The sequence below is a fragment of the Jaculus jaculus genome, chromosome 9, assembly GCF_020740685.1.
Source record: "Jaculus jaculus isolate mJacJac1 chromosome 9, mJacJac1.mat.Y.cur, whole genome shotgun sequence".
NCBI lineage: Eukaryota > Metazoa > Chordata > Mammalia > Rodentia > Dipodidae > Jaculus > Jaculus jaculus.
The window spans coordinates 111972304-111999104 of NC_059110.1; the positions used below are offsets into that span (position 1 = coordinate 111972304).

Consider the following 26801-nt stretch of genomic DNA (forward strand, 5'->3'; position numbering starts at 1 on the left):
ACTACAAGGGATAGGCTTAGGGGAGAGGATCTTGGCTCTGTCTCCACCAGGACTCTTGGAGGAGGCACCCAGGCCACTGACACTAGCTTCATCTCCGAGGAGTTGTTGAGCAGGGCCACTAAGGACTCTACTTTGGTGGAGTCAGGCCGGAAGCATGGGTGGTCAGGGTTCAGAATCTTGCCCTCCTCAGGCATGCAGGTTTGCATCCAGGTCTCAAAGAAAGGCACTTCTGCTTCTGAGCTCGACTCGGAGAGAATCACCTGGGTAAGCAGAGGAGAGGACTAGCTGAGGACGGGTGACACCTGCCAGAGCTGAGCTGGGTGTCAGCTGTGCCTCAGTTTCCTACCCTAGTGCCATTCACTTCCCAGCCTAAAAAGTGGGGATAGCCAGGTGTGGTGGTGCACGCCATTAATCCCAGCACTCGGGAGGCAGAGGTAGAATGATCACTGCGAGTTTGAGACCACCCTGAGACTAAAAAGTGAATCCAGGTCAGCCTGGACTAGGGTGAGACCCTATGTGGCGGGTGGGGTTGGGGGGTGTGTGGGGATAAATGTGTCTGAGAAAGGCAGGCCGGGGCTGTACTGCCACCTAGTGGTCAACATGAATGTGGTCCTGGAAGATTTGGGATGACTAGGAGCATTTATTGACTTCCAAGATATCTTCAGAGGCCAAATACCCCTGGCCTGGAAGACCACTGGGGCAAGGCTAAGATGAGATGAGGAGGTTACTACTTCCCTCTTGCTTGCCCCACCCACTATGTACCCCTTAGTCTTACCAGCTCTCCCCTCACTCACCTCTGAGCCATAGGTCTGGGCCACATGGCACAACATGAGGAAGGAGATATCAAAAAGCAAGGCACGAACAGAGGCTGTTTTGGCTGTGAGGAGAGTAACAAAGCTGACCTTACAACAGGGCAAGGGCTCAAAGCCTTGTCTGGAACAGGAAAGAGACTAACACTTTGTATTGTTGTGGTGCATGGGGAGCGCACCCAAGCACTCGCGCACCCTAGGCAAGTGTCACTGAGCCTCTCCCCAGCCCAGGATCTGCCTTAATTAAGGAAGGTCAGGTACCAAGAGGTTCCTTCACAGCTGAGGCTCAGAATCCTTTTCTTGAGTCTCAATGAGAACATCATTCCTTCCTTGGAATTCAAGGTTTCTACAACCCAAACAAGTCTTAAAATGGCACAAGTGGGAGAAAGATGAAAGGATGGTTTGGGGAGAAATTCTTTCCCAGCATGGCCCTCCCCTAAGGCTCCTCAAAGTGCCCTTCAGTTGTCCCTAGGGCAAGAGAAAGGAGCCCCGCTCCCCAGAGTGCACCTTCCTCAGAGAGCAAAGGGGTGGGTCCTCGGGTGCTAGTAACTTACTGCCCTCTCCGCTGCCATGGGTCGTGAACTCGTTCAGACTGTGAAAAGAACAGAGATGAGCCAGATCAGCCAGGGTGAGAGATGAACTGCCTCCAGGCACTGGCGGGGGGAGGGGGGGGGGATCGGGGGGGGGGTCTAGCATGCCCAGAGGGGTAAAAATTACTCCTATAATTGATTAAAAGATTTCTGGGGCTGGAGAGATGGCTTGGAGGTTGAGGCACTTTCCCGCAAGAGCCTAGGAACCCAGGTTTAATTCCCCAGTACCTATGCACAAAGTGGCACATTCCTATACTCCTAGTACTCAAGAGGCTAATGCAGGAGGATAGAGTTCAAGGTCAAGCTGGGATACATAGCAAGACCATGTCACAGGAAAAAAAAGATTTCTGGCTGGGCATGGTGGCGCATACCTTTAATCCCAGTACTCTGGAGGTAGAGGTAAGAGGAGTGAGTTTGAGGCTACCCTGGACTACACAGTGAATTCTAGGTCAGCCTGGGCAAGAGTGAAACCCTACCTTGAAAAAAAAAAACTATATATATTTTTTACTTATTTATGGGTGTGCCAGGGCCTCCAGCTACTGCAAACAAATTCCAGAAGCATGCAAAAATTTTTCCATGTCTGTTCTACACCTTCTCAGCCATTTTCACTCTATCTTCATCCAGAGAGAAACGAGCTGTTTGGGTCAAGAGAACGACCCTTCTGCCACAGTCTCCAGCTAGGATGCTCTGCCGTAGCCTGTCCACCCTGACAGAGGCCCAGACCCAGGTGCCTCATTCTCACTGTTGCCTCCTCCCTTCACATAGGGCCTTCCCTCCCATAAGGGTGCAGTTTTCCTCACTTGATGAATTTCCGGGCAAAGGATTTAAGCTTCCCAGTGGCAGCAGCAGCAGCCAGCAACAAGTCCAAGCTCTTTCCAGAAAGCATGTGTCCCAGGACCCCTAGTAGCCCCTCTGGGGACTTGGAGTGGTCTGCATCCATTGTCTGGGGATAAGACAGAAAATCAAGTCCTGAAGCCAGACACAGCGTAGACATGCTTTCTCTTTACACGTCTCTGCTGACTAGTACACTACACCGCACAATTTCATCTGGCTTTCTAGCTCCAACCTGAAAAGTCATTCCTGAAATCTATCCTTACTTGGTGAGCTCTCCCTCTCAACTGTATTGGTGTGGTGGGGGTAGGGATAAATGAGGCTCTGGCTAGACACTTCATTTCTTGGTTCTTATGAGATAGTGTATGTGAAGGCACCAACCACGGTGCCTGGAGAAATGCTAACTATGTCAGCTTTCAGTGGCGGCTGCCTTTGCCTTCTCCCTTGCTCCGCTCCCAAAGCAGCTATGCACAGAAGCCAGAGAACAGAAAGGTCTGCAGGTCCTGTTTGCTTATCTGGAAGTAGCAGAAAATGAGAAGGAAGACTTGAGTCCCCGGTGGCAAGGGAAGGGAGCCCTGACCTTGAGGATGTTTGTGACAGTGGGCTCTGCCCGGAGGATCAGCCCAGGGTTCGGCTGGATGTTAGCGTTCTCTGATGATTTTAGCTGCGGGTCCCGATCTGCTGTGCTATGGAAAAAACAAGAAAACAAGAACAGAGAAACTTTTTTGTTTGAAACAGGTCTCACAACACTGTAGTCCCTTGAACTCAGGCCTAATTCTCCTGCCTCGGCCTCCCAAATACTGGGATTATAGGAATAAGCCACAAATGCCTAAGAAAAATGCATATTCATTCTTACTCTCATTCATCGTCTCTCTCTCTCTGCCTCTTTGGAGACTGGGTCCCTAGGCTGGCCCCAAGCCCACTGTATCGGCAAGGACAGCCCTGAGCTCCTGATCCACCGAGGCGCGCTTCGCGTGTGCTAGGGCACAAGCACCATGCCTGGTTTATGAGGTGCCGGGGCGGGTCCCAGGGCTTTGCATGTGCTAAACAAGCACTTTACCAACTGAGCCACATCCCAAGAGAAATTCATCAACCTCAGAACTAGCCACAGAGGAGATGGAAGCATAGGTTGTAACTCAGTGAAGGGAGAAGTTGCCTCACATGTATGAAGTACTGGGTTCAATCCTTAGCATGGCCCCCAAAAAAACTATGTTGGATCAAGTTTATGAAGTTCATATATTCAGTATCCAATATGACAACCTCTTTCATTTGCCATTAGTCATTACACCTACTTTGAAACTCTGTTCAAGATTAACAGATGAAGCTACGTGAGGTGGCACACGCCTTTAATGCCAGCATTCAGGAGGCAGAGATAGTATCACGGTGAGTTTGAGGCCGCCCTGAGACTACAAAGTGAATTCCATGTCAGCCTGGGCTAGAAGGAACTCCTACATTGGGGGGGGGGGAGGGGAGATTAATGGATAATTTAAGACTTCTTTCTTTCTTTCTTTCTTTTGGTTTTTTGAGGTAGCATCTCACTCTAGCCCAGGCTGACCTAGAATTGACTATGTAGTTTCAGGGTGGCCTTGAACTTTTGGCAATCCTCCTACCTCTGCCTCCCAAGTGCTGGGATTAGGTGTGTGCCACCAAGCCAGGCAGGACTTTTCTTTTTTCCTTTGATCACAAGGAAGATGAGTTAAGGAATACAACTAGGAGAGACAAAGTCAGTGTCTTCTTTTCCCTCTTGCTCCCTGGACCTAGAGGCATGGTTCCAGTCACTTGCAACCAAGATTTCAAAGAGGGATATGGCACCAGAAGCCAGTCTAGCAGGAGAAAGGGAGGTGAAGGGGTCCGTGAGACAGTTTAAGTGGGGTCACACTTACCGCTTTGCCACAAGGTTGGCAAAATTAGCTTCAGACAGAAGTCCCTGCTTGTTGCATTCTTGGAGGAGGAAGTTTGTGCAGTCACAACTGTGAAGGGAAACATGGAGAAGGGAAGTAGGCAGGACTGGGGTGTGGGGACAGGACCAAGAGGTTTCTGCCCAGTCTCCCCCCTTTTTAAAGTAAAGACAACGAGAGCGCCCAAGGAAAGGCCGAGGGACTCTGGGTTCTTGCAAACTATGAAAATGCGGCCTCTTTCTCCTGCCAAGGGGGTCCAACAAGTCCCTTAGAGCGCATCTCACAGTGAGCAGGGGAAGGGCCCCAAACGCCCTCCAGTAAAACAAGCCAGGAGTGCGTACTTGCAGCGCTGGTCAGCTTTGTCTAGCAGGGGTGTAAGCTTCAACAGGTACTCAAAAGCACAGTTGACATCCTCAGTGAAGTCCTACAGAGAATTAGAAACTTCTACCTGGGTTCCAGATCCTTCGGGTCCCCCACAGGCTGAAGTAGGACGTGCCCACCACTGGTCCCCTGTAACTGGGTGAGGAGCTATTCAAGACACTACTGCTCCCCACATAGTCACCCTGGTTGAACCTCCATGAGCAATTTTTTTTTTTCAAGGTAGGTTTTACTCTAGCTCAGGCTGACCTGGAATTCACTATGGAGTCTCAGGGTGGCTTTGAATTCATGGCGATCCTCCTACCTCTGCCTCCCGAGTGCTGGAATTAAAGGTGTGCGCCACCACACCCGCTTCATGAGCAATTATAACTGCTAAGGGGGAGCACCCCAAGCCACAGTACTGGCTGGAGACTGGTGTATGTGCAATGACACACACATGCTCACACCCCTCCCCCAAGCTCAAGAACACAGTACTGCCTAAAGGACATTATCCTTGGCCTTGTTTCTTCAGGGCATAAATGTCCTTACCTGCTTTCTCATGCCCTTCATCTCATTCTCCAACTCACCCTGTCCCCGTGAGAATATTTCTTCAACTTCACCAAAACCTGTGGAATCTAGAGTGAAGGAGGCAGAAACAGTTAAGATCAATGTCCTTTCTTGCTCACGTACCACTGGAGACATCCCACTCAGGACACAGACACAGGAGCACTTCCTCTGGCGATGAAATGGCCTTACAGCCCAATCAGTAAGCTCATGTGCATCCAAACGCCTGATGCTCCTCGGCCTACAGGCATGGAGACTTCTAAATTCTGCTTACTCAAAGCAAAATGTCGTAAGCAAAAGTGGAACTCCAACTCATAGGGACCAGGGCCACCTCCCGTGGCTCCTTTGGCTGCCCTGCAATCCAGCTGAGGACACACTGGCCAGTAGTTCATGGTAAGAAACATGAGCCTGCCAAGTATCCAAACCCACCCCAAGACTTTTGAAGAAAATGATCAACTAGGACTTGTGCTAGAGACCCAGCAGACTGGATTCAATGCCAGCAAGGGACACGGGGCAAAGGTGAACATCACTGCGCTCCTGAGTTCTTCCCTCTGCTGCTCCCATGGTCCCAAGCACCTTGAGGTATGTGAAAGCCGTCCACTTCAGCTCCTGTGTGCCCTCAGGAGACTCGATGAGGCCCACAAAACAAGCTTTCCAGATCTCCAGAACAAAAAGCGGGGTGGGGATATGCTGTGGGAAACCCAAGGGAGGAGCGTAAGAAGCTGCTTCGGATCCCTTCCCTTCTGCAGGCTCGGGGACAGGGCTGGGTTCGTGACTGCATCGCAGGATCACATCCCAGCTCTAGTGCTCAGAACCAAGGGCAGAAGTCAAATAACAGAGCTGTGCGTGACTGGCATCCACATTCCCCCGGCGACCAAGAGAAAACTCTCGTCCTCCTGGGGCTCCTCCCTCGGATGGCCGCCCCTTAGGACACAGAGCCACGCGGTCCTCGGATGGCCACCCCTTAGGACACAGAGCCATGTGGTCCTCGGATGGCCGCCCCCTCAGGACGCAGAGCCACGCGGTCTCCCACCTGCATGCGCTTCGCCATCATCAGCTGCTCCACGAGGGGCTGCGTCTCCCCTGTCAGGTTCATGGTGCCTTCCAGTAAGACCAGAGCATGGACAGTGGGGAAGCCCGTCTTGTGCAGCTGCTCCGAGTGCACAGATAGCATGGTGGGGATGCTGAGGGGACAGACACATGGGGACAGAGGTGGGGCACTGAAGGTGAGAGCCAAGGGGCTGGACCAGGCACCACATCTTCCCATAATACCCCAGTACACTTCCTGTCTCCTCCCCCACCTCCTCCAAGAAGCCTAACCTCCTAAACAGCGTGCCACACTGCTCAGCCTGGCTCCGGAGCTGGATGTTGCTAAGATTGGCCAGGATCTCCCCCAGCTTCAAGAAAGAATGTTCAATAGCAGTCCACGAGGCTGGTGGAGGAAAGAAAAGGCAGAAGCATGCTGGGAAAGAGGAGAGGAAGGAAATGGCCCCAAATTCCTCGATGGTGGTACTCCCTGGGCACACAAAACCACCTAACAAGGCTTTCCCTAGGATGATGGGGCGGCCAGGGTGCTGAGGGCAGCATGCACTGTTTCTAGAAGGGAGTAATCACCACAGGCCAGAGCCCCTAGAGTCTGAAGCACCTGACCTTCAAGGGGCAGCCTGGAGGTGACTAGAGACTAGGCCCACACACCCACTCAGCGGGACAGAGCTGCTCAGGGGGGTTCGAGCCCAGCGGCTGGACCAGGGTCAGAGGCCACACATCATTTCTGGAGTGGGCCATTGGGAAAGATCAGCCTCCCAACAATGCTCGCCTCCACTCTAAGTGAGCTGGTTCTTCAACGCCTCCCACCCCTCGGCAGGGCTCTGCACTCGTCTTCTGAAACAACTCCAAGCCCCTGCCCCGTAACAGTGTGCCCAACGGTCTAACCATCCAGTCTCTCCCCTAAATGCCTGCACACATGGGCTATTCCACTTAATTATAAGTCACTTATCCTAGTTACAAATCCAGAGAGTCAAATGATCAATGATAATGGGCACCAACTAGTCCATTAGCCTCCACATAGCACAGGGAGAATAAAAAGAAAAAAGAAAAAAGACAAGACCTGAGATCCATTCAAATTAAGTATTCATCTACTATTCAGCCGATAAACATTTATCAAGTGCTCAAGGTTGGTAAGAAACTGCCAGACATTTAAAAAGAAAAAAAAAAAAAAACTCTCAATATAGCCCATATTGACATAGTGATCATTCTGTCTGGACTTTTCCTAGACAATTCAACAATATGGAGAAGTAATAAACAGACTAATCCTCTAATAAGTTCTTCAACCAAGCCTTGAAGACTTGAGTGTCACCCACTCTGATTCTTGTCACTGGAAAATGAGACCTCTTTAAGTGTCCTAGCCACATGACCCAAACACAACTATGGGCCTCAAGACCTGGCTGCTAGAAGACTTTCCTCCTACAAATCTGTCTGCTCTCGGCAAGGTTCCAATATTTAACATCAGAAGTTAGGAGGTGGATGGCACACAGGCCTGACAGACAGGCACCAAGTTTATAAAGGGATATTTCAGGACACACTCAAGTCATTTGCTTCCACATGGTGAATAATGTGGAGACGGACAAGAACAGAAGCTGTGCCTGTCTTGTCCTCCAATTTCCTCCACGTATATGACATTCTACTTGTCTTGCTCCCCACTAGTGTGTAAGCTTAAGGGCAGGGACCCTGCCACATGCTTCTTTGATAGCCCCCCTCCCCCGCCACCAGCACCTGGCACAGTGCTGGGCACACAAGAATGCTCAGTAAATACCTGTTGGTTGATTGGCTCGGGTGCCACCCTGCCCAAGTCCCTGGGATGTATGCAATGCTTATGGGGAGAGAAAAAAGGAAGTGGGATAATTTCAGATCCTCCTGGAAAGAAGTGGGATGGCATCCTGCCTCTCCCCTCTCAATCAAAGGACCAGCTACAGAAGCAGCAGCAGGCAGGGTGCAGGGGAGTCGGGGGACATACAGGCCTCCTCTAGTTTGGCAATGTGCAGCAGAGCCCGGTTCTTGGTGCTGCTGAGGGTCTTCTCCAGGCACTGCAGACACAAGGCAAGCTGCTTCTCCCCAGTGACTGGAGTGCTGGCCTCCAGTCCTTCTTGGAGCTGCTCTGCAGAGGCCGCCGTGCAGCGAAGCAGCCAGTGGAGGGCGCTGAGAAGGGCTCGGCACAGCCCGATACACTCCTCGGCTTTGCCATGGCAGCTACCATGAGAGGATGAAAATCGGTCTCTACTCCAAAGACTGAAATCCGACCCACCAATGCTCCCCTGCAATTCTGGCACTCTCCTACTAGGAAAAGAGGTGGAAAGCTAGCCAAGTCCTGGGTGAGACACCGAGCTTGACCAGCTTCCACTGCATAAGATTTCAAACAAGCTCTTCCAAGTAGAGAAGAGGTACTTTGTCCTATGTGAATAAATAGAAAAGATAGGGATGGGCAGGTGGATAGGAGAAATGTGGGAACCCAAAGAGTCGGTTTTGGTTCTAGGGGCTTTTCCTCTGCATTCAAAGAATGCTGGGGGCTGGAGAGATGGCTTAGCAATTAAGCCTGAGGACCCACTTAAGACAGATGCACAAGGTGGCACATGCGTCTGGAGTTCATTTGCAGTGGCTGGAGGCCCTGATGCACCCATTCTCTCTCTCTGTCTATCTGCCTCTTTCTCGTTCTGCCTGTCTCTCTCAAATAAACAATAATAAACCAAAAGATAGAAAAAAAAAAAAAAAGGATGCTGAAATGTTCTGAACCTCCTTACCCAGCCCTTACCTAAGTCGGTCACAAAACATGTCCATGATGTCCAACAGAGCCTGGACACACAGGTCCCGGGAAAAGTCATCAAACTGTGGAAAGAACAGTTTCCAGCCTGCCTCAGTCAGCCCCTGGCTCCCATACATGCAGCAGATGGTATGGGGAGGGCTCCACTCCTTCCTCCAACCTCAGGTTGCAGAGTCAGCATCCTCTCAATATGGAAACTGGCTCTAACTTACAGGACCGCCTCCCTTGGGGGAAGCCAGCAATGCCAGCCAGAGGCATCAGGTGCTCCCTGTCCAGCTTCAGGAGACACAAGACCAGAGCTGCCAAGGCAGTGGGTCTTGTTCATCACTACCAGACCTCTGTCCCCCGCCCCCAGTGCAAGCTAGCTGGTGTAGCAATGGCCATACCTTACTGATAGCTGTGAGCACAGAGGAGTAGGACACCATCTAGAAGGAAGATAAATAACATTCAGACAAGTTGTCTACTGGTTAAGAGGGACAAACACCGATGTTTACAACTGTGGCAGGTCTGAGACTTCAGCCCCTCAAGAGACCTCCTCTGCTCATTAAAACATGCAGTAATGCTATATTCCCTTTTCCTGTTTCAGTCAAGATTTAACTGACCACAACTGGGTACAAGAACCAGCAAGAAAAAGTCAGGCATGGTGGTGCCCACATTTAATCCCAGCACTCAAGAGGCAGAGGTAAGAAAATCACAGTGAGTTCAAGGCCAGACTCAGACTAGAGTGAGTGAGTTCCAGGTCAGTGTGGGCTAGAGGGAGACCCTTCCCCCCCCCCGAAAAAAAAAAAAGCTAGGCATAGTGGCAGCTCATACCTTTTTTAAATTTTTATTTGTTTATTTGAAAGTGACAGACAGAGAGAAAAACAGGCAGAGAGAGAGAGAGAATTGGCACATCAGGGCTTCCAGCCACTGCAAATGAAGTCCAGATGTATGTGCCACCTTGTGCATCTGGCTTACATGGGTCCTGGGGATTCGTGCCTCGAACCAGGATCCTTAGGCTTCACAGGCAAGCGCTTAACTGCTAAGCCATCTCTCCAGCCCCAGTGACTCACACCTTTAATCCCAGCACTTGGGAAGCAGAGATAGGAGGATCACCATGAGTTCAAGGCCAGCCGGGGACTACATAGTAAATTCCAGATCAGCCTAGACTAGAGTGAAACCCTACCTCGAAAAACCAAAAGGAAGAACCAGCAAGAGTAGAGGCAATGTTGCCGTATTTCCATAACTTTTTGTTTTTGGTGGCACTGGAAATGAAGGGACATGTGCTATGTAAGAATGCTACTGCTTGACTGGAATATAGACCAAAGGTAGAACACTTGCTTAGCAAGTGTGAGGCCCTAGCACTGTCAAAAAATCAAAAAATAAACATGCTACTGCTGACTAGACAAGCTAACCCAACTTCTACAATTTCTGTCAAGAAGAGTTATCTTGGGCTGGAGAAATGTCTTAGTGGTTAAAGTGTTTGCCTGTGAAGCCCAAAGACCCAGGTTCAATTCTCCAGGTCCCACGTAAGTCAGATGCACAAGGAGGCGCATGCGTCTGGAGTTCATTTGCAGTGGCTGGAGGCCCTGGCATGCTCTCTCTCTTTCTCTCTCTGCCTCTTTCTCACTCTCTCACAAATAAATTAATAAATAAAAAATATTTTGGGGCTGGAGAGATGGCTTAGCAGTTAAGGCACTTGCCTTCAAAGCCCAAGGACCCAGGTTGATTCCTTCAGTACCCACATAAGCCATATGTACATGGTGGCACAAGTGTCTGGAGTTCATTTGCAGTGGCTGGAGGCCCTGGCACACCCAGTCTCTCTCTCTTTCTGTCTAATAAATAAATAAAAATAAAATCTTGGAGCTGGTGAGATGGCTTAGCAGTTAAGTGCTTGCCTGTGAAGCCTAAGGACCCTGTTCGAGACTTGATTCCCCAGGACCCACGTTAGCTAGATGCACAAGGGGGCGCACATGTCTAGAGTTCGTTTGCAGTGGCTGGAGGCCCTGGCATGCCCATTCTCTCTATTTGCCTCATTCTCTCTGTTGCTCTCAAATAAATAATAAAAAATGAAAAAAACATTCCAATGACCTCCTCTGGTTCAACATGAAAAATAAAATCTTTTTTTTTTTTTTTTTGGTTTTTTGAGGTAGGGTCTCACTCTAGCCCAGGCTGACCTGGAATTCACTATGGAGTCTCAGGGTGGCCTCGAACTCACAGCGATCCTCCTACCTCTGCCTCCCGAGTGCTGGGATTAAAGGCATGCGCCACCACGCCCGGCTGGAAAAATAAAATCTTTTAAAAAAAAAAAAGACATTTCTCTCTCTAACAATTTAACAGTACAATGCATTCAAGTACTTGCCTAACTGAGCAAGACCCTGGCTTCAATCCTCAGCACCAGAAAAAACAAAACAGTGACCTTAAGTGACAGCTCATGCCTTTAATCTCAGCACTTAGGAGGTAGAGGTAAGAGGATCACTGTGAGTTCGAGGCCACCCTGAGACACATAGTGAAATCTAGATCTACCTGAGGTAGAGTGAGACTGTACCTCAAAAACAAATAAATAAATAGAATAACAATAATAATAATAAAAACAGTGAGCTGGGCCTGGTGGCCCATGCCTTTAATATCGGCACTTGGAAGGCAGAGGTAGGAGGACTGCCATGAGTTCGAGGCTACTCTGAGACTACAGAGTGAATTCCAGGTCAGCATAAGCTAGAGTGAGACCCTAGCTCGAAAAAAGAAAATCAGTGACCTTGTAACATAATATAACAGTAGCCCCTAGAGTCCCAAACACTTGAGAGGCTAAGGCTAATCATTTGAGCTCACAAGTTCAAGGCCAGCCCAAGCAACACAACAAAACCTTGACTCAGGGATGGAGCAATGGCTCAGCAGTTAAGGCTCTTGCCTGCAGTGCCTAACCACCCAAACTGAGTTCCCCAGGACCCACATAGGGCCAAAGGCACAAAGTGGCGCATGCATCTGGAGTTTGTTTGCAGTGCCTTAGGGCCCTGGTGCACCCACTCTTTCCTCTCTCTCCCCTTGCAAATAAATAAATTATTAAAAAGAAAAAAAAGCCGGGCATGGTGGTGCACACCTTTAATCCCAGCATTTTGGAGGCAGAGGTGAGATGATTGATGTGAATTAGAGGCCAGCATGGGCTACAGTTTACCCTATCTTGGAGAAAAAAAAAACAAACAATTCAATCAAACCAAATGGGGTGCATGGGTGGAGACAGGAAGTGACTTTTTTTTCTTTGAAACAGGGTCTTCTGTATCCCAGGATGGCTTCCAACTAGAACTTGCTATAAAGATAAGAATGACCTTGAGGGGCTGGAGAAATGGCTTAGCAGTTAAGGTACTTGCCTACAAAGCCAAAGGACCTCGGTTTGATTCCCCAGGACCCACATAAACCGATGCACAAGGGGGCGCATGTGTCTGGAGTTCATTTGCAGTGCCTGGAGGTCCTGGTGTGCCCTTTCTCTCTCTCTTCCCCACCCCCTTTTGTGTGTGAGTTCTTCTCTCACTCTCTCAAATAAATAAATAAATAAATATTTTTTAAATAAGATTTTTTAAAAGAATTACCTGGTGCTGGAGTTTTGGCTTAGTGTTAAGGCATTTGCCTGCAAAGCCAAAGGAGCCTGGTTAGATTCTCCAGGACCCATGTAAGATACATGCATAAGGGGCACATGCATCCTGAGTGCGTTTGCAGTGGCTGGAGGCCCTGGCGCACCCATTCTCTCTCTCTTTCTCTCTCAAATAAATAAATAAAATACATTTTAAAAGAATGACCTTGCCAGGGGTGGTGGCACACACATTTAATCCCAGCACTCAGAAGGCAGAGATAGGAGGATCACCACCATGAGTTCAAAGACCACCCTGAGACTACATAGTGAATTCCAGGTCAACCTGGACTAGAGTGAAACCCTACCTAGAAAAAAAAAAAAAAAAGGAATGACCTTGAACTTCTGATCCTCCTACTTCTACTTCCCAAGTGCTGGGATTGTACATGTGCCTCGCCATGCCCTCTTTAGGGAGTGATCTTATTTAGGTAGTGACAAACATCTCTATTGAATAGGGGGTGCCTGCTGCCTCCACCCAATCAGGGGCTCCTTGAAGACAAGCATGCTTTGATTCAGTGATTGCCACAATCTTGATGTTTATAGAATGAATAAATTAAAGCATATGATTAGATCAGCATTTCCCAAAGTAGCCTGCAAAGCTGCAGGAACAGGGAAGCCATCAGCCACATGCAGCTGGGTAAATGTAAGCTAAATGACACATGCCTGTAATCCTAACACTTGGGAGATTTAGGCAGGAGGATTGCCATGAGTTCAAAGCCAGCCAGTGCTACATAGTGAGTACCAGGCCAGCCAAGGCTACATTGTGAGACCCTGTCTCCAAAAACAAACTTAATTAATTTAATTTAAACTTTAATTCCCAGGGCTGGGCATGCAGCTCAGTGGTACAGTGCTTGTCAAACATGCTCGATGCTTTGAGTTCCATCCCCAGCACCACAAAATCAACATATAAACAAAAATAACTCCTCAGGCATACTATTCTTAATTCAAACGCTAGTGGCCACTGTGTTGGACAGTGCAAATAGTGACCATTTCTCTCACTGTAGAAAATCTGATGGGACCATACTGCTGCAGGGGGTCCTTAGGACTTTATGGCAGATAGCACAGCAGTTAAAGGGGCTTGCTTGCAAAGCCTGCCAGCCCAGATTCACTTCCCCAGTATCCATGCAAAGCCAGACCCACAAAGTACTGCATGCATCTGGAGTTCACTTGCAGTGGCAAGAAACCCTAGCACACCCATGTCTTTCTAATAAATAAATCACATACACATACATACATACATAATTTTTTTTTGGTTCTTTGATTCCAAGGTGACCTGGAATTCACTTGGTAGTCTCAGGGTGACCAGAGATCTACCTCTGCCTCCCAAGTGCTGGGATTAAAGGTGTGCACTGCCACGCCCGGCCAAACTTTTTTTTTTCAGATTTTATTTATTTATTTGAGAGACAGAGAGGGACAGCTAGAGAGAGAATGGGTGCACCAGGGCCTCTAGCCATTGCAAACAAACTCCAGAAGCATGCACCACCTTGTGCATCTGGCTTACACGGGACCTGGAAAATCGAACCTGGGTCCTTAGGCTTCACAGGCATGCACCTTAACTGCTAAGCCATCTCTCCAGCCCATGTATGTATGTATGTATGCATGTATATGTGTGTGTGTGTGTGTATATTTTTTTTTCTGAGGTAGGGTCTCACTGTAGCCTAGGCTGACCTGGAATTCATTCTGTAGTCTCAGGATGGACTTGAACTCATGGCGATCCTCCTACCTCTGCCTCCCAAATGCTGGGATTAATGGCTTGTGCCACCATGCCAACTTCCCTTCATTCTTCTTTGGCCATAAAATTTCATTTAACTAGCACTTATAATACATTTTGAGAAATTCTACTGAGCAGTCAACTTTCTGAGGACAAAGACAGTATTAAATATATCTAGGTGGGGAGATGATTCAGTGGTTAAAGGTGATTGCTTGCAAAGCCTACCAGCCTAGAGCTCAATTCCCTAGAGCCCACATACAGCCAGATGCACAAAGTAGTGCATGCATCTGGAGTTTTTCTGCAGAGGCAAGAGGCCTTGACACATCCATATCCGCTGTCTGCCTCTTTCTCTTAAATAACTTTTTTTTTTAATTTTTAAAAAATAAATAAATAAAATAGGGCTGGAGAGATGAGGATCCAGGTTTGATTCCTCAGTACCCATGTAAGCCAGATGCACATGGTGGTGCATGCGTCTGGAGTTTGTTTGTAGTGGCTGGATGCCCTGGCATGCCCATTCTCTCTCTCTGCCTACCTTTCTCTCTTACTTTCTCTCACAAAATGGAAAAATAAATAAATAAAAATGCATATCTGCTTTTCTGGCATCTAGCTAAAGAGCCTTGTACTCAGGAAGTTTTCATTGTCTCACGTAGTTGAATTCTACTAGTGAAATGTAATCTGAAAAAAACTACCTTAAATACATTCCTATTAGTAGAATGGGGAAAACAGCGGGTACTGGGGAATTGAACCCAGACTGGCAGACTTTGTAAGCAAGTACCTTTAATTGCTGAGGCATCCCCCCAGGCCCCAGCCCAATATTTTTAAGAAATAGTTACAGCAGGGCTGAGATGTAGCCCCAATGGTAAAGTGCTAGGTTAGTATGCATAGGGTTCCGAAAATAATAATAGTAATTAGTGTATTGACAAAATAGAATTTCTCCATCACCTGAACAGACTGTTATCAGTTCAGGCATTTTAAGCTAGAACTCTTAGAAGAACAGAACACAGACAGAGCTTAAATACAATCAGCATTCAGAACCACTACCAACAGGACATACTGTGAAGCCAAAGCTAGTGTCTGACAGTAATCAGAAAGTTGGGAGCCTGCCTGGGTAGAATGACCATTGCGTTCCAGGCTAGTGTTTGTTTATTTATAACCAATGTCCCCATAGCAAGAGCTTGGCAAAGAACTGAACTTTGTTGGATGCCAACCTGTAGGGGGAGCTGGATGTTCCATCTAAAAAAAATTGACCCCGCAGTAAGGACAGAAGGCCCCCACATGTGTATGTTCTGAGGGGTGTTTGTCAAAATACATTTATGGACTTTAGATTCTGAATTCAAATATTTTTTTGCTGAGTGTATCAATACAGTGCCGCTTTACAGACCTGAAAATACCACATGGTTTCCTCCAGCAGGACTTAACCTATTCCACTCATAATGATTCCTATCATTGAAGTCCAGAGCCATGGACCCCAAGGCTGGAGGCTGGAGATGTGGCTGGCTGCACACACTAGGCCTGCCTGACCTTGCAGGGGCTCTCTCTCCTCTCTCCTCTCTCCTCTCCACACTCGACACCCCCAACTGCCCCTAAGTACCCTCGTCAGGTACAACACTGCGCCAAAGAGCCTCTTGATTCTAAAGGAAGGATAAATCACTAATTTTGTAAAGCACTTAACAGGTCACAAAGACCTTTTGTGTATGTTTATTTCTCTCTATTCAGGTTTTCCTTCTTGCCTTTCCCATCAGTGTTTATATATCTTGAGATTCTTCTATTTTAAAATATTTTATTTATTTATTTATGAAAGAGGCAGAGAGAGAGAGAGAATGGGCACATCAGGGCCTCTAGCCACTGCAAACAAACTCCAGACACATGCACCATCACCTTGTGCATCTGGCTTTATGTGGGTACTGGGGAATCAAATCCGAGTCCTTAAGCTTTAGAGGCAAATGCCTTAATGACTAAGCAATCTCTCCTGCTCAAGATTTTTCTTTCGTTTTTTTTTTTTTTTTTTGTTTGTTTTTGTTATTCAAGGTACGGTCTTGCTCTAGCCCAGGCTAAACCTGGAATTCACTATGTAGTCTCAAAGTGGCTTTGACTCACAGTGATCCTCCAATCCTCCTACCTCTGCTTCTTGAGTGCTGGGATTAAAGGTGGGTGCCCCCATACCTGGATTCATTTTTTATTTGGTTTTTCAAGGTAGGGTCTCACTCTAGCCCAGGCTGACCTGGAATTCACTATGTAATCTCAGGGTGGCCCTGAACACACAGCAATCCTCCTACCTCTGCCTCCCACCTCTGCCTCCTGAGTGCTGGGATTAAAGGCGTGCACCACCATGCCCAGCTTTGTTTTGTTTTTGTTTGCTTGTTTTTAGAGGTAGGGTCTTACGCTAATAAATAAATAAATAAATACACACACACACACACACACACACACACACACATATACACATACACATACACATACACATACACATACATACATACATACATATACACATATATGTATATGTATATGTATATATGTAGCTGTTTTTTTTGAAGTAGGGTCTCACTCTAGCCCAGGCTGACCTGGAATCCACTATGTAGTCTCAGGGTGACCTCCAACTCTCAAAGATCCTCCTACCTCTGACTCCCAAGTGCTGGGATTAAAGGCGTGCGCCACCACTGCCTGGCTCTAACAATTTTTAAAATTTATTTATTTATTTATTGGTTTTTCACGATAAGGTCTCACTCTAGCTCAGGGTGACCTGGATTTCACTCTGTATTCTCAAAGTGGCCTCAAACTAAGGGCGACCCACCTACCTCTGCCTCCTGAGTGCTGGGATTAAAGGCATGCACCACCATACCTGGCATTAATAAATATTTTTAATTTTTCTCTTTTTTTAATCACCATTATTTATTATTTCTTTATTTTAATTTTTTTATTAACTCCCATGATTATAAAAAGTACCCCATGGTGATTCCCTCCCTCCCCTCACTTAGCCCTTTGAAACTCCACTCTCCATCATATTCCCTCCTCCTCTTAATCAGTCTCTCTTTTATTTTGATGTCAACATCTTTTCCTCCTATTATGATGGTCTTGTGTAGGTAGTGTCAGGCACTATGAAATCATGGATATCCAGGCCATTTTATATCTGGAGGGTAATTAAAAAAAAAAAAAGGTGCCAGGTATGGTGGTACATGCCTTTAGTCCCAGCACTCAGGAGGCAGAGGTAGAAGGATGGTTGTGAGTTCAAGGCCCCTGAGACTACTACAAAGTGAATTCCAAGCCAGCCTGTCCTAGAGTGAGACCATGCCCCTGCAAAAGAAAAAGGAATTCAGAATTCTCTACACACATCATCTCCGACTTCCCACTTTCCATTTGCTCTTCAACTGACTCCAGTCACTTCTGTCCTGACCACACCAAAAATGGTCTCAGCAAGGACATCAGCACACTGCTCACAGGACTTCACTTCTGATGTTATCTGGCTTCCTGGCATCATGAAAAACCATCCAACAACAAAAATCAAAGATTGAAAATTCAATCTTTCTGGAATGCAGAGATGGCTTGGCTGTTAAGGCACTTGCCTGCAAAGCCTAAGGACTTGGGTTCAACTCCCCAGTACCCACATAAAGCCAAGTGCACAAGGTGGTGCATACATATGGCGTTCATTTGCAGTGTCTGAAGGCCGTTGCATGTCCATTCTCTATCTGCCTCTTCCTCACTCTCTCTCTTCCTCCCTCAAACAAATAAACATTTTTTAAAAAGTAGCCAGGGGCTGGAAAGATGGCTTAGTAGTTAACTGCTTGCCTGTGAAACCTAAGGACCCCAGTTCGAGGCTTGATTCCCCAGGACCCACATTAGCCAAATGCATAAGAGGGTGCACACATCTGGAGTTTGTTTGCAGTAACTAGAGGCCCTGGTGTGCCCATTCTCTCTCTCTCTCTCTCTCCCCCTCTTTCTCTCTGTCACTCTCAAATAAATAAATAAAAATAAAAAGTAGCCAAGTATGATAGTGCACACCTTTAATCCCAACACTGGGGAGACAGAAGCAAGATTACTGTGAGTTTGAGGCCATCTTGAAATTACATAGTGAATTCCAGGTAAGCCTGGACTAGAAGGAGACCCTACCTTGAAAGACCAAAAAAAGTTAAATAAATAAGGGGCAATAGAGATGGCTCAGCAATTAAAGGCTCTTGCTTGCAAAGCCTAACATCCTGGGTTCAGTTCCCCAGAACCAACATAAAGCCAGATACACAAAGTGATGTATGCATCTGGAGTTCATTTGCGGAGGCAAGAGACCCTGGCACACCCATTTCTTCCTTATTCATCTTTTTGTTTGTTTGTTTTGTTCTGTGCTTCCCCCAGCTCCCCCCCCAACCCCCGCGGGTTAGGTGACCTGGAATTCACGATGTAGTCTCAGGGTAGCCTTGAACTTATGGTGAACCTCCTACCTCTGTCTCCTGAGTGCGGGAATTAAACTGTTTGCACCACCACGCCTGGCCAGCCAAGACATTTTTGAAATACTAAACAACTAGGGCTAGCTAACAGAATGCTTCCATAGCATGCAGTAAATCCTGGGCTCAATCCCCATAATCCAGATGTGGTGGTGCAGGCCTATGGGAGCACCTAAGAGATAGAGGTAAGAGGCGAGAGGTTCAAAGTAAGGGCTGAAGAGATGGCTCATCCTTATGCACAAGCATAAGGGCCTGAAGGGGCCTAAAACCACCTGAGTTTGAATTTCTAGAACCCCATAAACAGCTGGGAATAGCCATACAGGTCTATTCCTCAATACCATGGGGGGAAGAGACCAGAGAATCACTAGAGCTCACAAAAATAAAAAAAAAAATAAACACCACAAACTCCAGGATCAGTAGGAGACTTTAGCTCAAATAAGACCAAAGCTCTTGGCTGCCCATCAGAACTAGATGGTAAGACCCTACTGCTGAAGATACCACATGATTGGGCTGAGAATACAGAAATCAAGCTGAAGCTGGAAGCTGCCCTGTTGACTAGCTGTCAGGATGCTAAAAACAGCCTGCTGAAGGAGAAAAGCTACCAATGGTCTTAACTAGCAGTGGACTCTGCAAGCTGCATGGCTAGCCAGCCAGGCTAAATGTGGCAATGGGAACAACAACTGCATATCTGTTATGGGGGAAACCAACTCTTCTCTGATTGGATTTGGGAGGGATTTCTTGCCCGGTGCTGTAAACCTAATCAAATGTCTATGACTAAGCCAGGCATGGTGGCATATACCTATGATCCCAGCACTTGGGAGGCAGAAGTAGGAGGACAGCTGTGAGTTCAAGGCCACCCTGAGACTACATAGTGAATTCCAGGTCAGCCTGGGCTACAGTGAGACCCTACCTCGAAAAAAAATATATATATAGGGAGCTGGAGAGATGGCTTATTAGATAAGGCATTTGCCTGCAAAGCCAAAGGACCTCAGTTTGATTCCCCAGGAGCCACATAAGCCAGATACAAAAGGGCGCACATGTGTCTGGGATTTGTTTGTAGTGGCTAAGACCCTGGCATGCCCATTCTCTCTAAGTAAATAAATTAAAATAATAATAATAATAATAATGTCAAGTTGGCAGAAATTAGGCAGATGTGGTTAGTATACTTGAGAGGCTGAGGCAAGTTCACCAACATAACAAGCTGGACACTAGCATGGACTATGGAAGACCCTGTCTCCAGAAAAAAAGTCTGCTGCTGGATATGGTGACACAGGTCTGTAATCCTAGCACTCAGGAAGCACAGACAGAAGGATCATAGCAAATTCACAACTAGCCAAGTCTATTTATGGAGTTCCAGGCCATCCTCTCATAAGTAAACTCTCCAACTTGCTAGCTAATACTGAGGACTTGGCTCAAACATCACTTCCTTTAGAAAGATTTCACTGTGCACTGTGTCCTCAGACTAGACTAGGTGCCTCACCTACTGTTTCCATACTCAGTCCTAACCTTTATCAAAATCCATCCTAAAATTGGGTGTGGCAGTTCAGCCTGTAATCCTGGAACCCAAGAAGTAGACACCAAAGGGTCAGAAATTCAAGGTCATCATCCTTAGCTACAGTGAGTTTGAGGCCAGCCTGGGATACATGATATCCTATCTCCAAAAAAAAAAAAAAAAAAAAAACGGGCTAGAGAGATGGCTTAGTAGTTAAGGCATTTGCCTGCAAAACCATAGGACCCAGGTTCAAGTCCCCCAGGACCCATGTAAGCCAGCTGCACAAGGCGGTGCATTGGAAGTTCATTTCTAGTATCTGGTGCTCCCCCTCTTCTATCTGCCTTTCTCTTTCTCTCAAATAAATAAATAAAAATAAAAAAATACAAATTAAAAAAAATAAATCTTTTTTTCTTTTTTAGTATTTTATTAATTTGAGAGAGAGAGAAAATGGGCATACCAGGGCCTCAAGCCACTGCAAACATACTCCAGATGCATGTGCCACCTTGTACATCTGGCTTAAGTGGGTTCTGAGAAACCAAACCTGGGACCCTATGCAAAGGCAAGCACCTTAGCTGCTATGCCATCTCTCTAGCCCTTCTCATTGAGTTTTTACTTATTTATTTCATTGACAATTTCCATAATTGTAGACAATAAACCATAATTCCCTCCTCCTATCATTTTCTCCTTGGCAACTCCATTCAATACCATATCCCTTTCCCCTCTCAATTAGTATCTCTTTTATTGTGATGTCAGCATCTTTTCCTCCTATTATGAGGACTTTGTATAAGTACTGCCAGGAACTATAAGGTTATGGGTATGTCCAGGCCACTTTGTGGCTGGAATCATTAAGAGTTTTTTGGGGGGGCTGGAGAGATGGCTTAGCGGTTAAGCGCTTGCCTGTGAAGCCTAAGGACCCCGGTTCGAGGCTCGGTTCCCCAGGTCCCACGTTAGCCAGATGCACAAGGGGGCGCACGCGTCTGGAGTTCGTTTGCAGAGGCTGGAAGCCCTGGCGCGCCCATTCTCTCTCTCCCCCTCTATCTGTCTTTCTCTCTGTCTGTCGCTCTCAAATAAATAAATAAATAAAATTTTTAAAAAAAAAGTGTTTTTTTTGTTTGTTTGGTTGGTTTGATTTTTTAAATATTTTTAAGATTTTTTATTATTTATTTATTTGAGAGAAAGAGGCAGACAGGGAGTGAACTTGAAGTTCATTTGTAGCATCTGGTGCTCCCTCTCTTCTACCTGTATCTTTCTCTTTCTCTCAAATAAACAAATAAAAATGAAACAAAATATAAATTTAAAAATCTTAAATCCTCTTTTTTTTTTTTTTTCTAGCCCAGGCTGACCTGAAATTCACTATGGAGTCTCAGGGTGGCCTATAACTCACAGTAATCCTCTTACCTTTACCTCCCGAGTGCTAGGCATGTACCACCACGCCCGGCAATCCTCTCATTTTTAAAAAATATTTTATTTATTTGAGAGAGAGAGAATGGGCAGGCCAGGGCCTCGAGCCACTGCAAACAAATTCCAGATGCATGTGCCCCTTGTGCACCTGGCTTATGTGGATCATAGAGAATCGAACCAGGGTCCTTTGGCTTTGCAGGCATATGCCTTAACCACTAAGTCATCTCTCCAGCCCCATTTTTTGTTTTTCTGAGGTTGGGTCTCACTATAGCCCAGGCTGACCTGGAATTCACTATGTAGTCTCAGGGTGGCATCAAATTCATGGAGATCCTCCACTTCTACCTCCTGAGTACTGGGATTAAAGGCATGTGCCACCATACATGGCCTCACAGACTTTTTAATATATGTATATATTTGACACAGAGAAAGAATGGGTATGCTAAAGACTCCTGCCTCTGCAAACAAACTTCAGATGCATGTGCCACTTTGTTCATCTGGCTTTATATAGGTTCTGGGAAATGAAACCTGTGCCATCAGGTTTTGCAAGTAAGTGCCTTTAATGGCTGAAACATCTCTCCAGCCCCTCATTGATTATTTACAAGATGTATTACCCATGACATTCCTTGGATAGTAGGATCAGGGCCCATTCACAGCTATGTCCCCAGGGCCTACCACTGTCTGGCACATAACAACATTTGTAAATACTAGGCAGAGAAGATAAAGCATTTATTCACTTGGGATTCAACCCCCAGCACCCTTCCTCCAAATTATAAGAGGCAGAAGCAGGAGGATGAGGAGTTCAAGGCACTCTCTCTCAGCTACACAGCAAATTTGAGGTAAGCCTGGGTTACATATCACCTTGCCTCAAAAAACAGAACAGCTGGGCCTGGTGAGGCACACCTTTAATCCCAGCACTTGGGAGGCAGAGGTAGGAGGATCGCCATGAGTTTGAGGCCACCCTGAGAATACATAGTGAATTCCAAGTCAGCCTGGGCTAGAGCAAGACCCTACCTTGAAAAAACAGGGCTGGAGAGATGGCTTAGTGGTTAAGGCACTTGCCTGCAAAGCCAAAGGACCCAGGACCCAGATTCAATTCCCCAGGACCCATTTACAGCCAGATGCACAAGGTAACACATGCCTCTAGTTTGCAGTGGCTAGACTCCCTGGTGTCTGTCTGTCTGTCTGTCTCTCTCTCTCTGCCTCTCTCAAATAAATAAATATATATTTTTTAAATTATAAATACATATGGATAGGGTAAGTGAATGTAAAATTCATCACAAGAAATGAAATGTTATTTTTATAAGAAAACTGTAATACAATGAAGTGATCTGTTCAAATTCACCATAATCTAGAAATGTAGTTCAGACTCAGAGTGCTTGCCTAGCATACACAAAGCCTTGAGTTCAATCCCCAGCAGCAAATAAATCCAGCACAGTGGCATATGCCTATAATCCCAGCACTTGGAAGGAAGAAGCAGGAGGACTGCTGTGAGTTCAAGGCCAGTCTGGGACTACAGAGTTAGTTTCAGGTTAGCCTAGAGTGAGATTCCACCTGGGGGGGGGGGGACTTTTTTTTTAAACCTAGAAATTGTAAACTGACAAGTGCGCTCATTCCATCTGTTTTATCTCCAAAACCTTACTCCTTAGGCGTGGGGAAAGGGGCGTTTACCTGCGAACTAATAGCATACTTCAGGTAGGATAGGATGAGAGGATTGGGGGACGGGCCAATCATGGCCTGCTCCAGTAGTGCTTCTGCAAAGAGAATAACAAAGCAAGGCTGAGTCGCTACACCTTTTCTGGCTTTATCCTTCCCATCCTTCCTTCCTATTTTACTTCAGACCTGCCAGGTTGAGAATGTCCCAGGTGGCTCCTTTGGGAAAGAATTTCTTCATGTTGATTGCCCATTGGTAGTCACTCCATCGCTCCTTCCAGGCTTGTAAAATGGCTTGCTTTAGGTTCACCACCTTCATGATTTCACTCTAAGGAGGCGAGGCCAACGGCCCCCAGCTTTGAAGGGCAGGTGGGGCGGGAAAAAAAAAAAAAAATGGAGCTAGAGACGAGATGAGGTTCTGAGGAAAACAACAGGGAAGACAGAGTTAAATAGAATGGAAATTCCGGAAGCTTTATGCACCACGAGGAGTAAAGGGAAAAGGGGGGAGGTCAGGCTCTCCCCTCCGGAACCATCGTTCTTTGAAGCGGGGCAGTCGGGGTATCAAAGGACTGGGCTAACCCGAAGAGCGGAGAGGGCACGAAGGGGTTAAGGCAGCTCCGGTTAATTACCTCCTTCACTCTGGCTGCGTCCCTCACTCACCACTACCCAGATCCAGTCTCCCCCGTTCCCTCAACGGTCCCCAGCCCTCAGTCTGTAACTCCCTCTTTCCTTTTCATACACCACCTCTTCCCATTTAAACCTACCGGAGAATCTCGCTCCAGTTCTTAGACAGCGCCATGTTGACACCTATCAAGGAACTCGTCTCCTATTGGCTAGGGGCCGCGGACGCGAACCAATAGAAATGCAGGAAGAGGCGGGTTCTGCCACAATGTTTTCTGGGAATTGAAGTTCTTTAGCTTGGGGCGCGATGAAACTGAGCTGGAAAGGAAGCCACAGGAGTCGTCTAATTGGCTCACGTGGCTTCCCTCCTTTAAGGCAGAACAGAACATCCAAGGAGCTGAAACACCCGCAGCACAGAGACTTAAGGTCTAAGGAACCAGTCATCTCGCAATGACGTCACCGCCTACCTACTTTCAATCATATTCTGACACCCATCTTTATTCCTGTACTAGGCACATCAAGGGTGTGCCATTCAGCAATACTTTCTAATCTGGCCTTTTTTTGTTTTGAGTTTTTGTCCAAAGCTTCTGTTGCCATTAGGGTTCTCATTCCCAAATTTGCTATTTCCACTTCTGTTATTTTTGTTCTTTTTTTTTCAATTTAATTTTTTAAAAATACTTTTTGTTCATTTTCATTTATTTACTTGAGAGCAACAGACAGAGAAAGAGGCAGATAAAGAGAGAGAATGGGCGCGCCAGGGCCTCCAGCCACTACAAACGAACTCCAGACGCGTGCGCCACCTTGTGCATCTGGCTGATGTGGGTCCTGGGGAATTAAGCCTTGAACCGAGGTCCTTAGGCTTCACAGGCAAGCACTTAACCGCTAACCCATCTCACCAGCTCTTGTTCTTATTGTTGTCGTTGCTGTGATTGTTTTTTTTTGTTTTTTTTTCTTTTTTGAGGTAAGGTCTCATTCTAGCCCAGGCTCACTCTGTACTCCCAGGCTAACCTTGAACTCACAGTGATCCCCCTACCTCTGCCTCCTCCTGAGTGCTGGGATTAAAAGCGTGCGCCCCACGCCTGACCATACTTGTATTCCAGAAGCGACACTGAGGTCAGGTAGTTGCACATCACTTCCTAATCTGACAATCCTCTAAGAATCCTCTGATCCTGCGTACTGGTTGCATACAATGAGGAGTAAAGAGGAAACAGGTTCAGATTATCAAGCAAGTTACTTGTCCAACAGCGCATGCGCACTAGGCCCTCTGACCACTGTAAAGGAAGACCATGTTTTGCATCTGGTTTACATAGGTGGCTTGAGAATTGAACCCTAGCCAGGAAGCTTTGCAAGCAAGTGCCTTTAGCAGCTGAACCGGCTTCCCAGTCTCCTAAATTATCTTTTGAATGATAACCAGAATAAATCTGGAAGTCCAGCCCAGTAAAGCTCTGGAAATGGCCTTGTGTCCATTTAGACGTATAACATGATCCTGAGTATCTAGAACATAGTCTAAGCAGGAGAGTTTGGATGGAAGAGGGCCAGGAAATAACCCTAGAAGACTGTGCATCAGTTACCTTCTAGTTGCATTAAGAAAATATCTGGAGGCAGGAGCAGGAACAACGCTGTGAGTTTAAGGACACCCTTTGAGAGTACAAATTGAATTCCAGGTTAACCTGGGCTAGAGTGAGATCCCACCTCAAAAAAAAAAAAAAAAGTTAAGATGGGTCTTCTCACCTTAATTAACCTAATTAAGATAATCAGGAGGTCAACCTGAGCTAGAGTGAGACTCTACCTCAAAAAAAAAAAAAGACAATCTGGCTGGACGTGGTGGTGGTGCATGTTTTTAATCCCACCACTTGAGAGGCAGAGGTAGGAGATTGCCATGAGTTCGAGGCCACCTTGAGACTACATAGTAGTGAATTTCAGGTCAGCCTGAGCTACAGCGAGACCCTACCTCGAATAAACAAAAATAATAATAATCTGTCACAGACCTGCACAGACGTTAACCTAATCTACATAATCTCTCACAAGTGATTCTAGGTCCTGTGAAAGTAACAATCAGTAGAAACCATCACAGATTGGCACTGCTTACGGTCTTCCTCTCTCATATGTCCTCCCACATCCCCCCTTTATTCTGTTCCCTTTGTGTCTTACCAAGTAACTCCAGTAGGGAATAGTGTTTATACGAAATAGTTGTCAGGCTGGAGACATGACTCAGCAGTTAAAGGCACTTGTTTGCATATTGCATAGCCTGACTACCTGGGTTTGACTACTGGGGTTTGACTCTGTGGGTACCTGGTACTCATGTTAAGCCAGATGCACGTGTCTGGAATTCCTCTGCTGCAGCAGGAGGCTCTGGTGTGCCATACACTCTTACTCAGTCTCTATCCCATATAAATAAACATAAAAAATAAAATAAAATAAAAAAACTGGCTGGGTGTGGTGACGCATGCCCCTAATCCCAGCACTCTGGAGACTGAGGTAGGAGGATAGAGGTGAGGTCCAGGTCAGCCTAGGCTACGGAGAAACCCTAAGACACACTTCCCCAGCTCAAGTCATTCTTGGATTCTGCTGCTTTTTTCCTGCCCTTGTACCCCAAATCGCCCCTGTTTGAGAGAGACTATCAACTTTGTGTGACTGCTCCTTATTGAATCACTGGGTGCTGAATCCAGTCCACAGGGAAGGGAGAATATCTGGGCCTGGGAATAGTGATATTCTAAATTCAAACTGTCCTCTCCGGCAGAAAGCCTGGCATATTTCTCCCCACGTTGTAAGTTGTAATGATAGCAAGCAGTTTTTGGAGTCAAGCCATCTGCCTTCTCTGCCCCCCACCCCATTCCTCACCAGCAGCCCTTTCTTTAGACTTGGAAAAGCTTCACCAAGAACTACACTCCTGTGTACAAGGACTCCTTAAACTCTCAAAAAAGACCATTGTCACCTTCTCTATTTTGACCTTACTGCCTGTATGGACTGTAAATATCTGAGATAGCTTTTTCCCCATGCCATCTCTCCCCTCCACACCACAGTATCTT

The 26801-nt window shown here is 46.7% G+C and overlaps 1 protein-coding gene and 1 non-coding gene across 6 annotated transcripts in view; both read right to left on the minus strand.

Annotated features, from left to right (window-relative positions):
- The window catches only part of Med24 (mediator complex subunit 24), a 32911-nt gene extending 8874 nt beyond the window's left edge, over positions 1-24037 (minus strand). For 2 of the 5 annotated variants that reach the window (XM_045158900.1, XM_045158899.1), the window contains exons 1-17: positions 23341-23569; positions 23170-23252; positions 9250-9288; positions 8855-8928; positions 8063-8295; positions 7862-7918; positions 6370-6481; positions 6083-6233; positions 5626-5739; positions 5073-5120; positions 4470-4552; positions 4114-4200; positions 2811-2916; positions 2200-2342; positions 1364-1401; positions 795-877; positions 82-260 (exon numbers count right to left, since the gene is read on the minus strand). In XM_045158900.1, the coding sequence (XP_045014835.1) occupies positions 82-260; positions 795-877; positions 1364-1401; positions 2200-2342; positions 2811-2916; positions 4114-4200; positions 4470-4552; positions 5073-5120; positions 5626-5739; positions 6083-6233; positions 6370-6481; positions 7862-7918; positions 8063-8295; positions 8855-8928; positions 9250-9288; positions 23170-23252; positions 23341-23470 (1760 nt within the window). In that variant the 5' untranslated portion in view covers positions 23471-23569. The other 3 variants (XM_045158897.1, XM_045158898.1, XM_004655453.2) reach the window with 3 other exon arrangements.
- On the minus strand, positions 1047-1148 carry LOC123463898. The gene has a single exon (XR_006639266.1). It is a non-coding gene; the product is annotated as a small nucleolar RNA SNORD124 (small nucleolar RNA).
- Positions 24038-26801: the final 2764 nt, after the last annotated feature.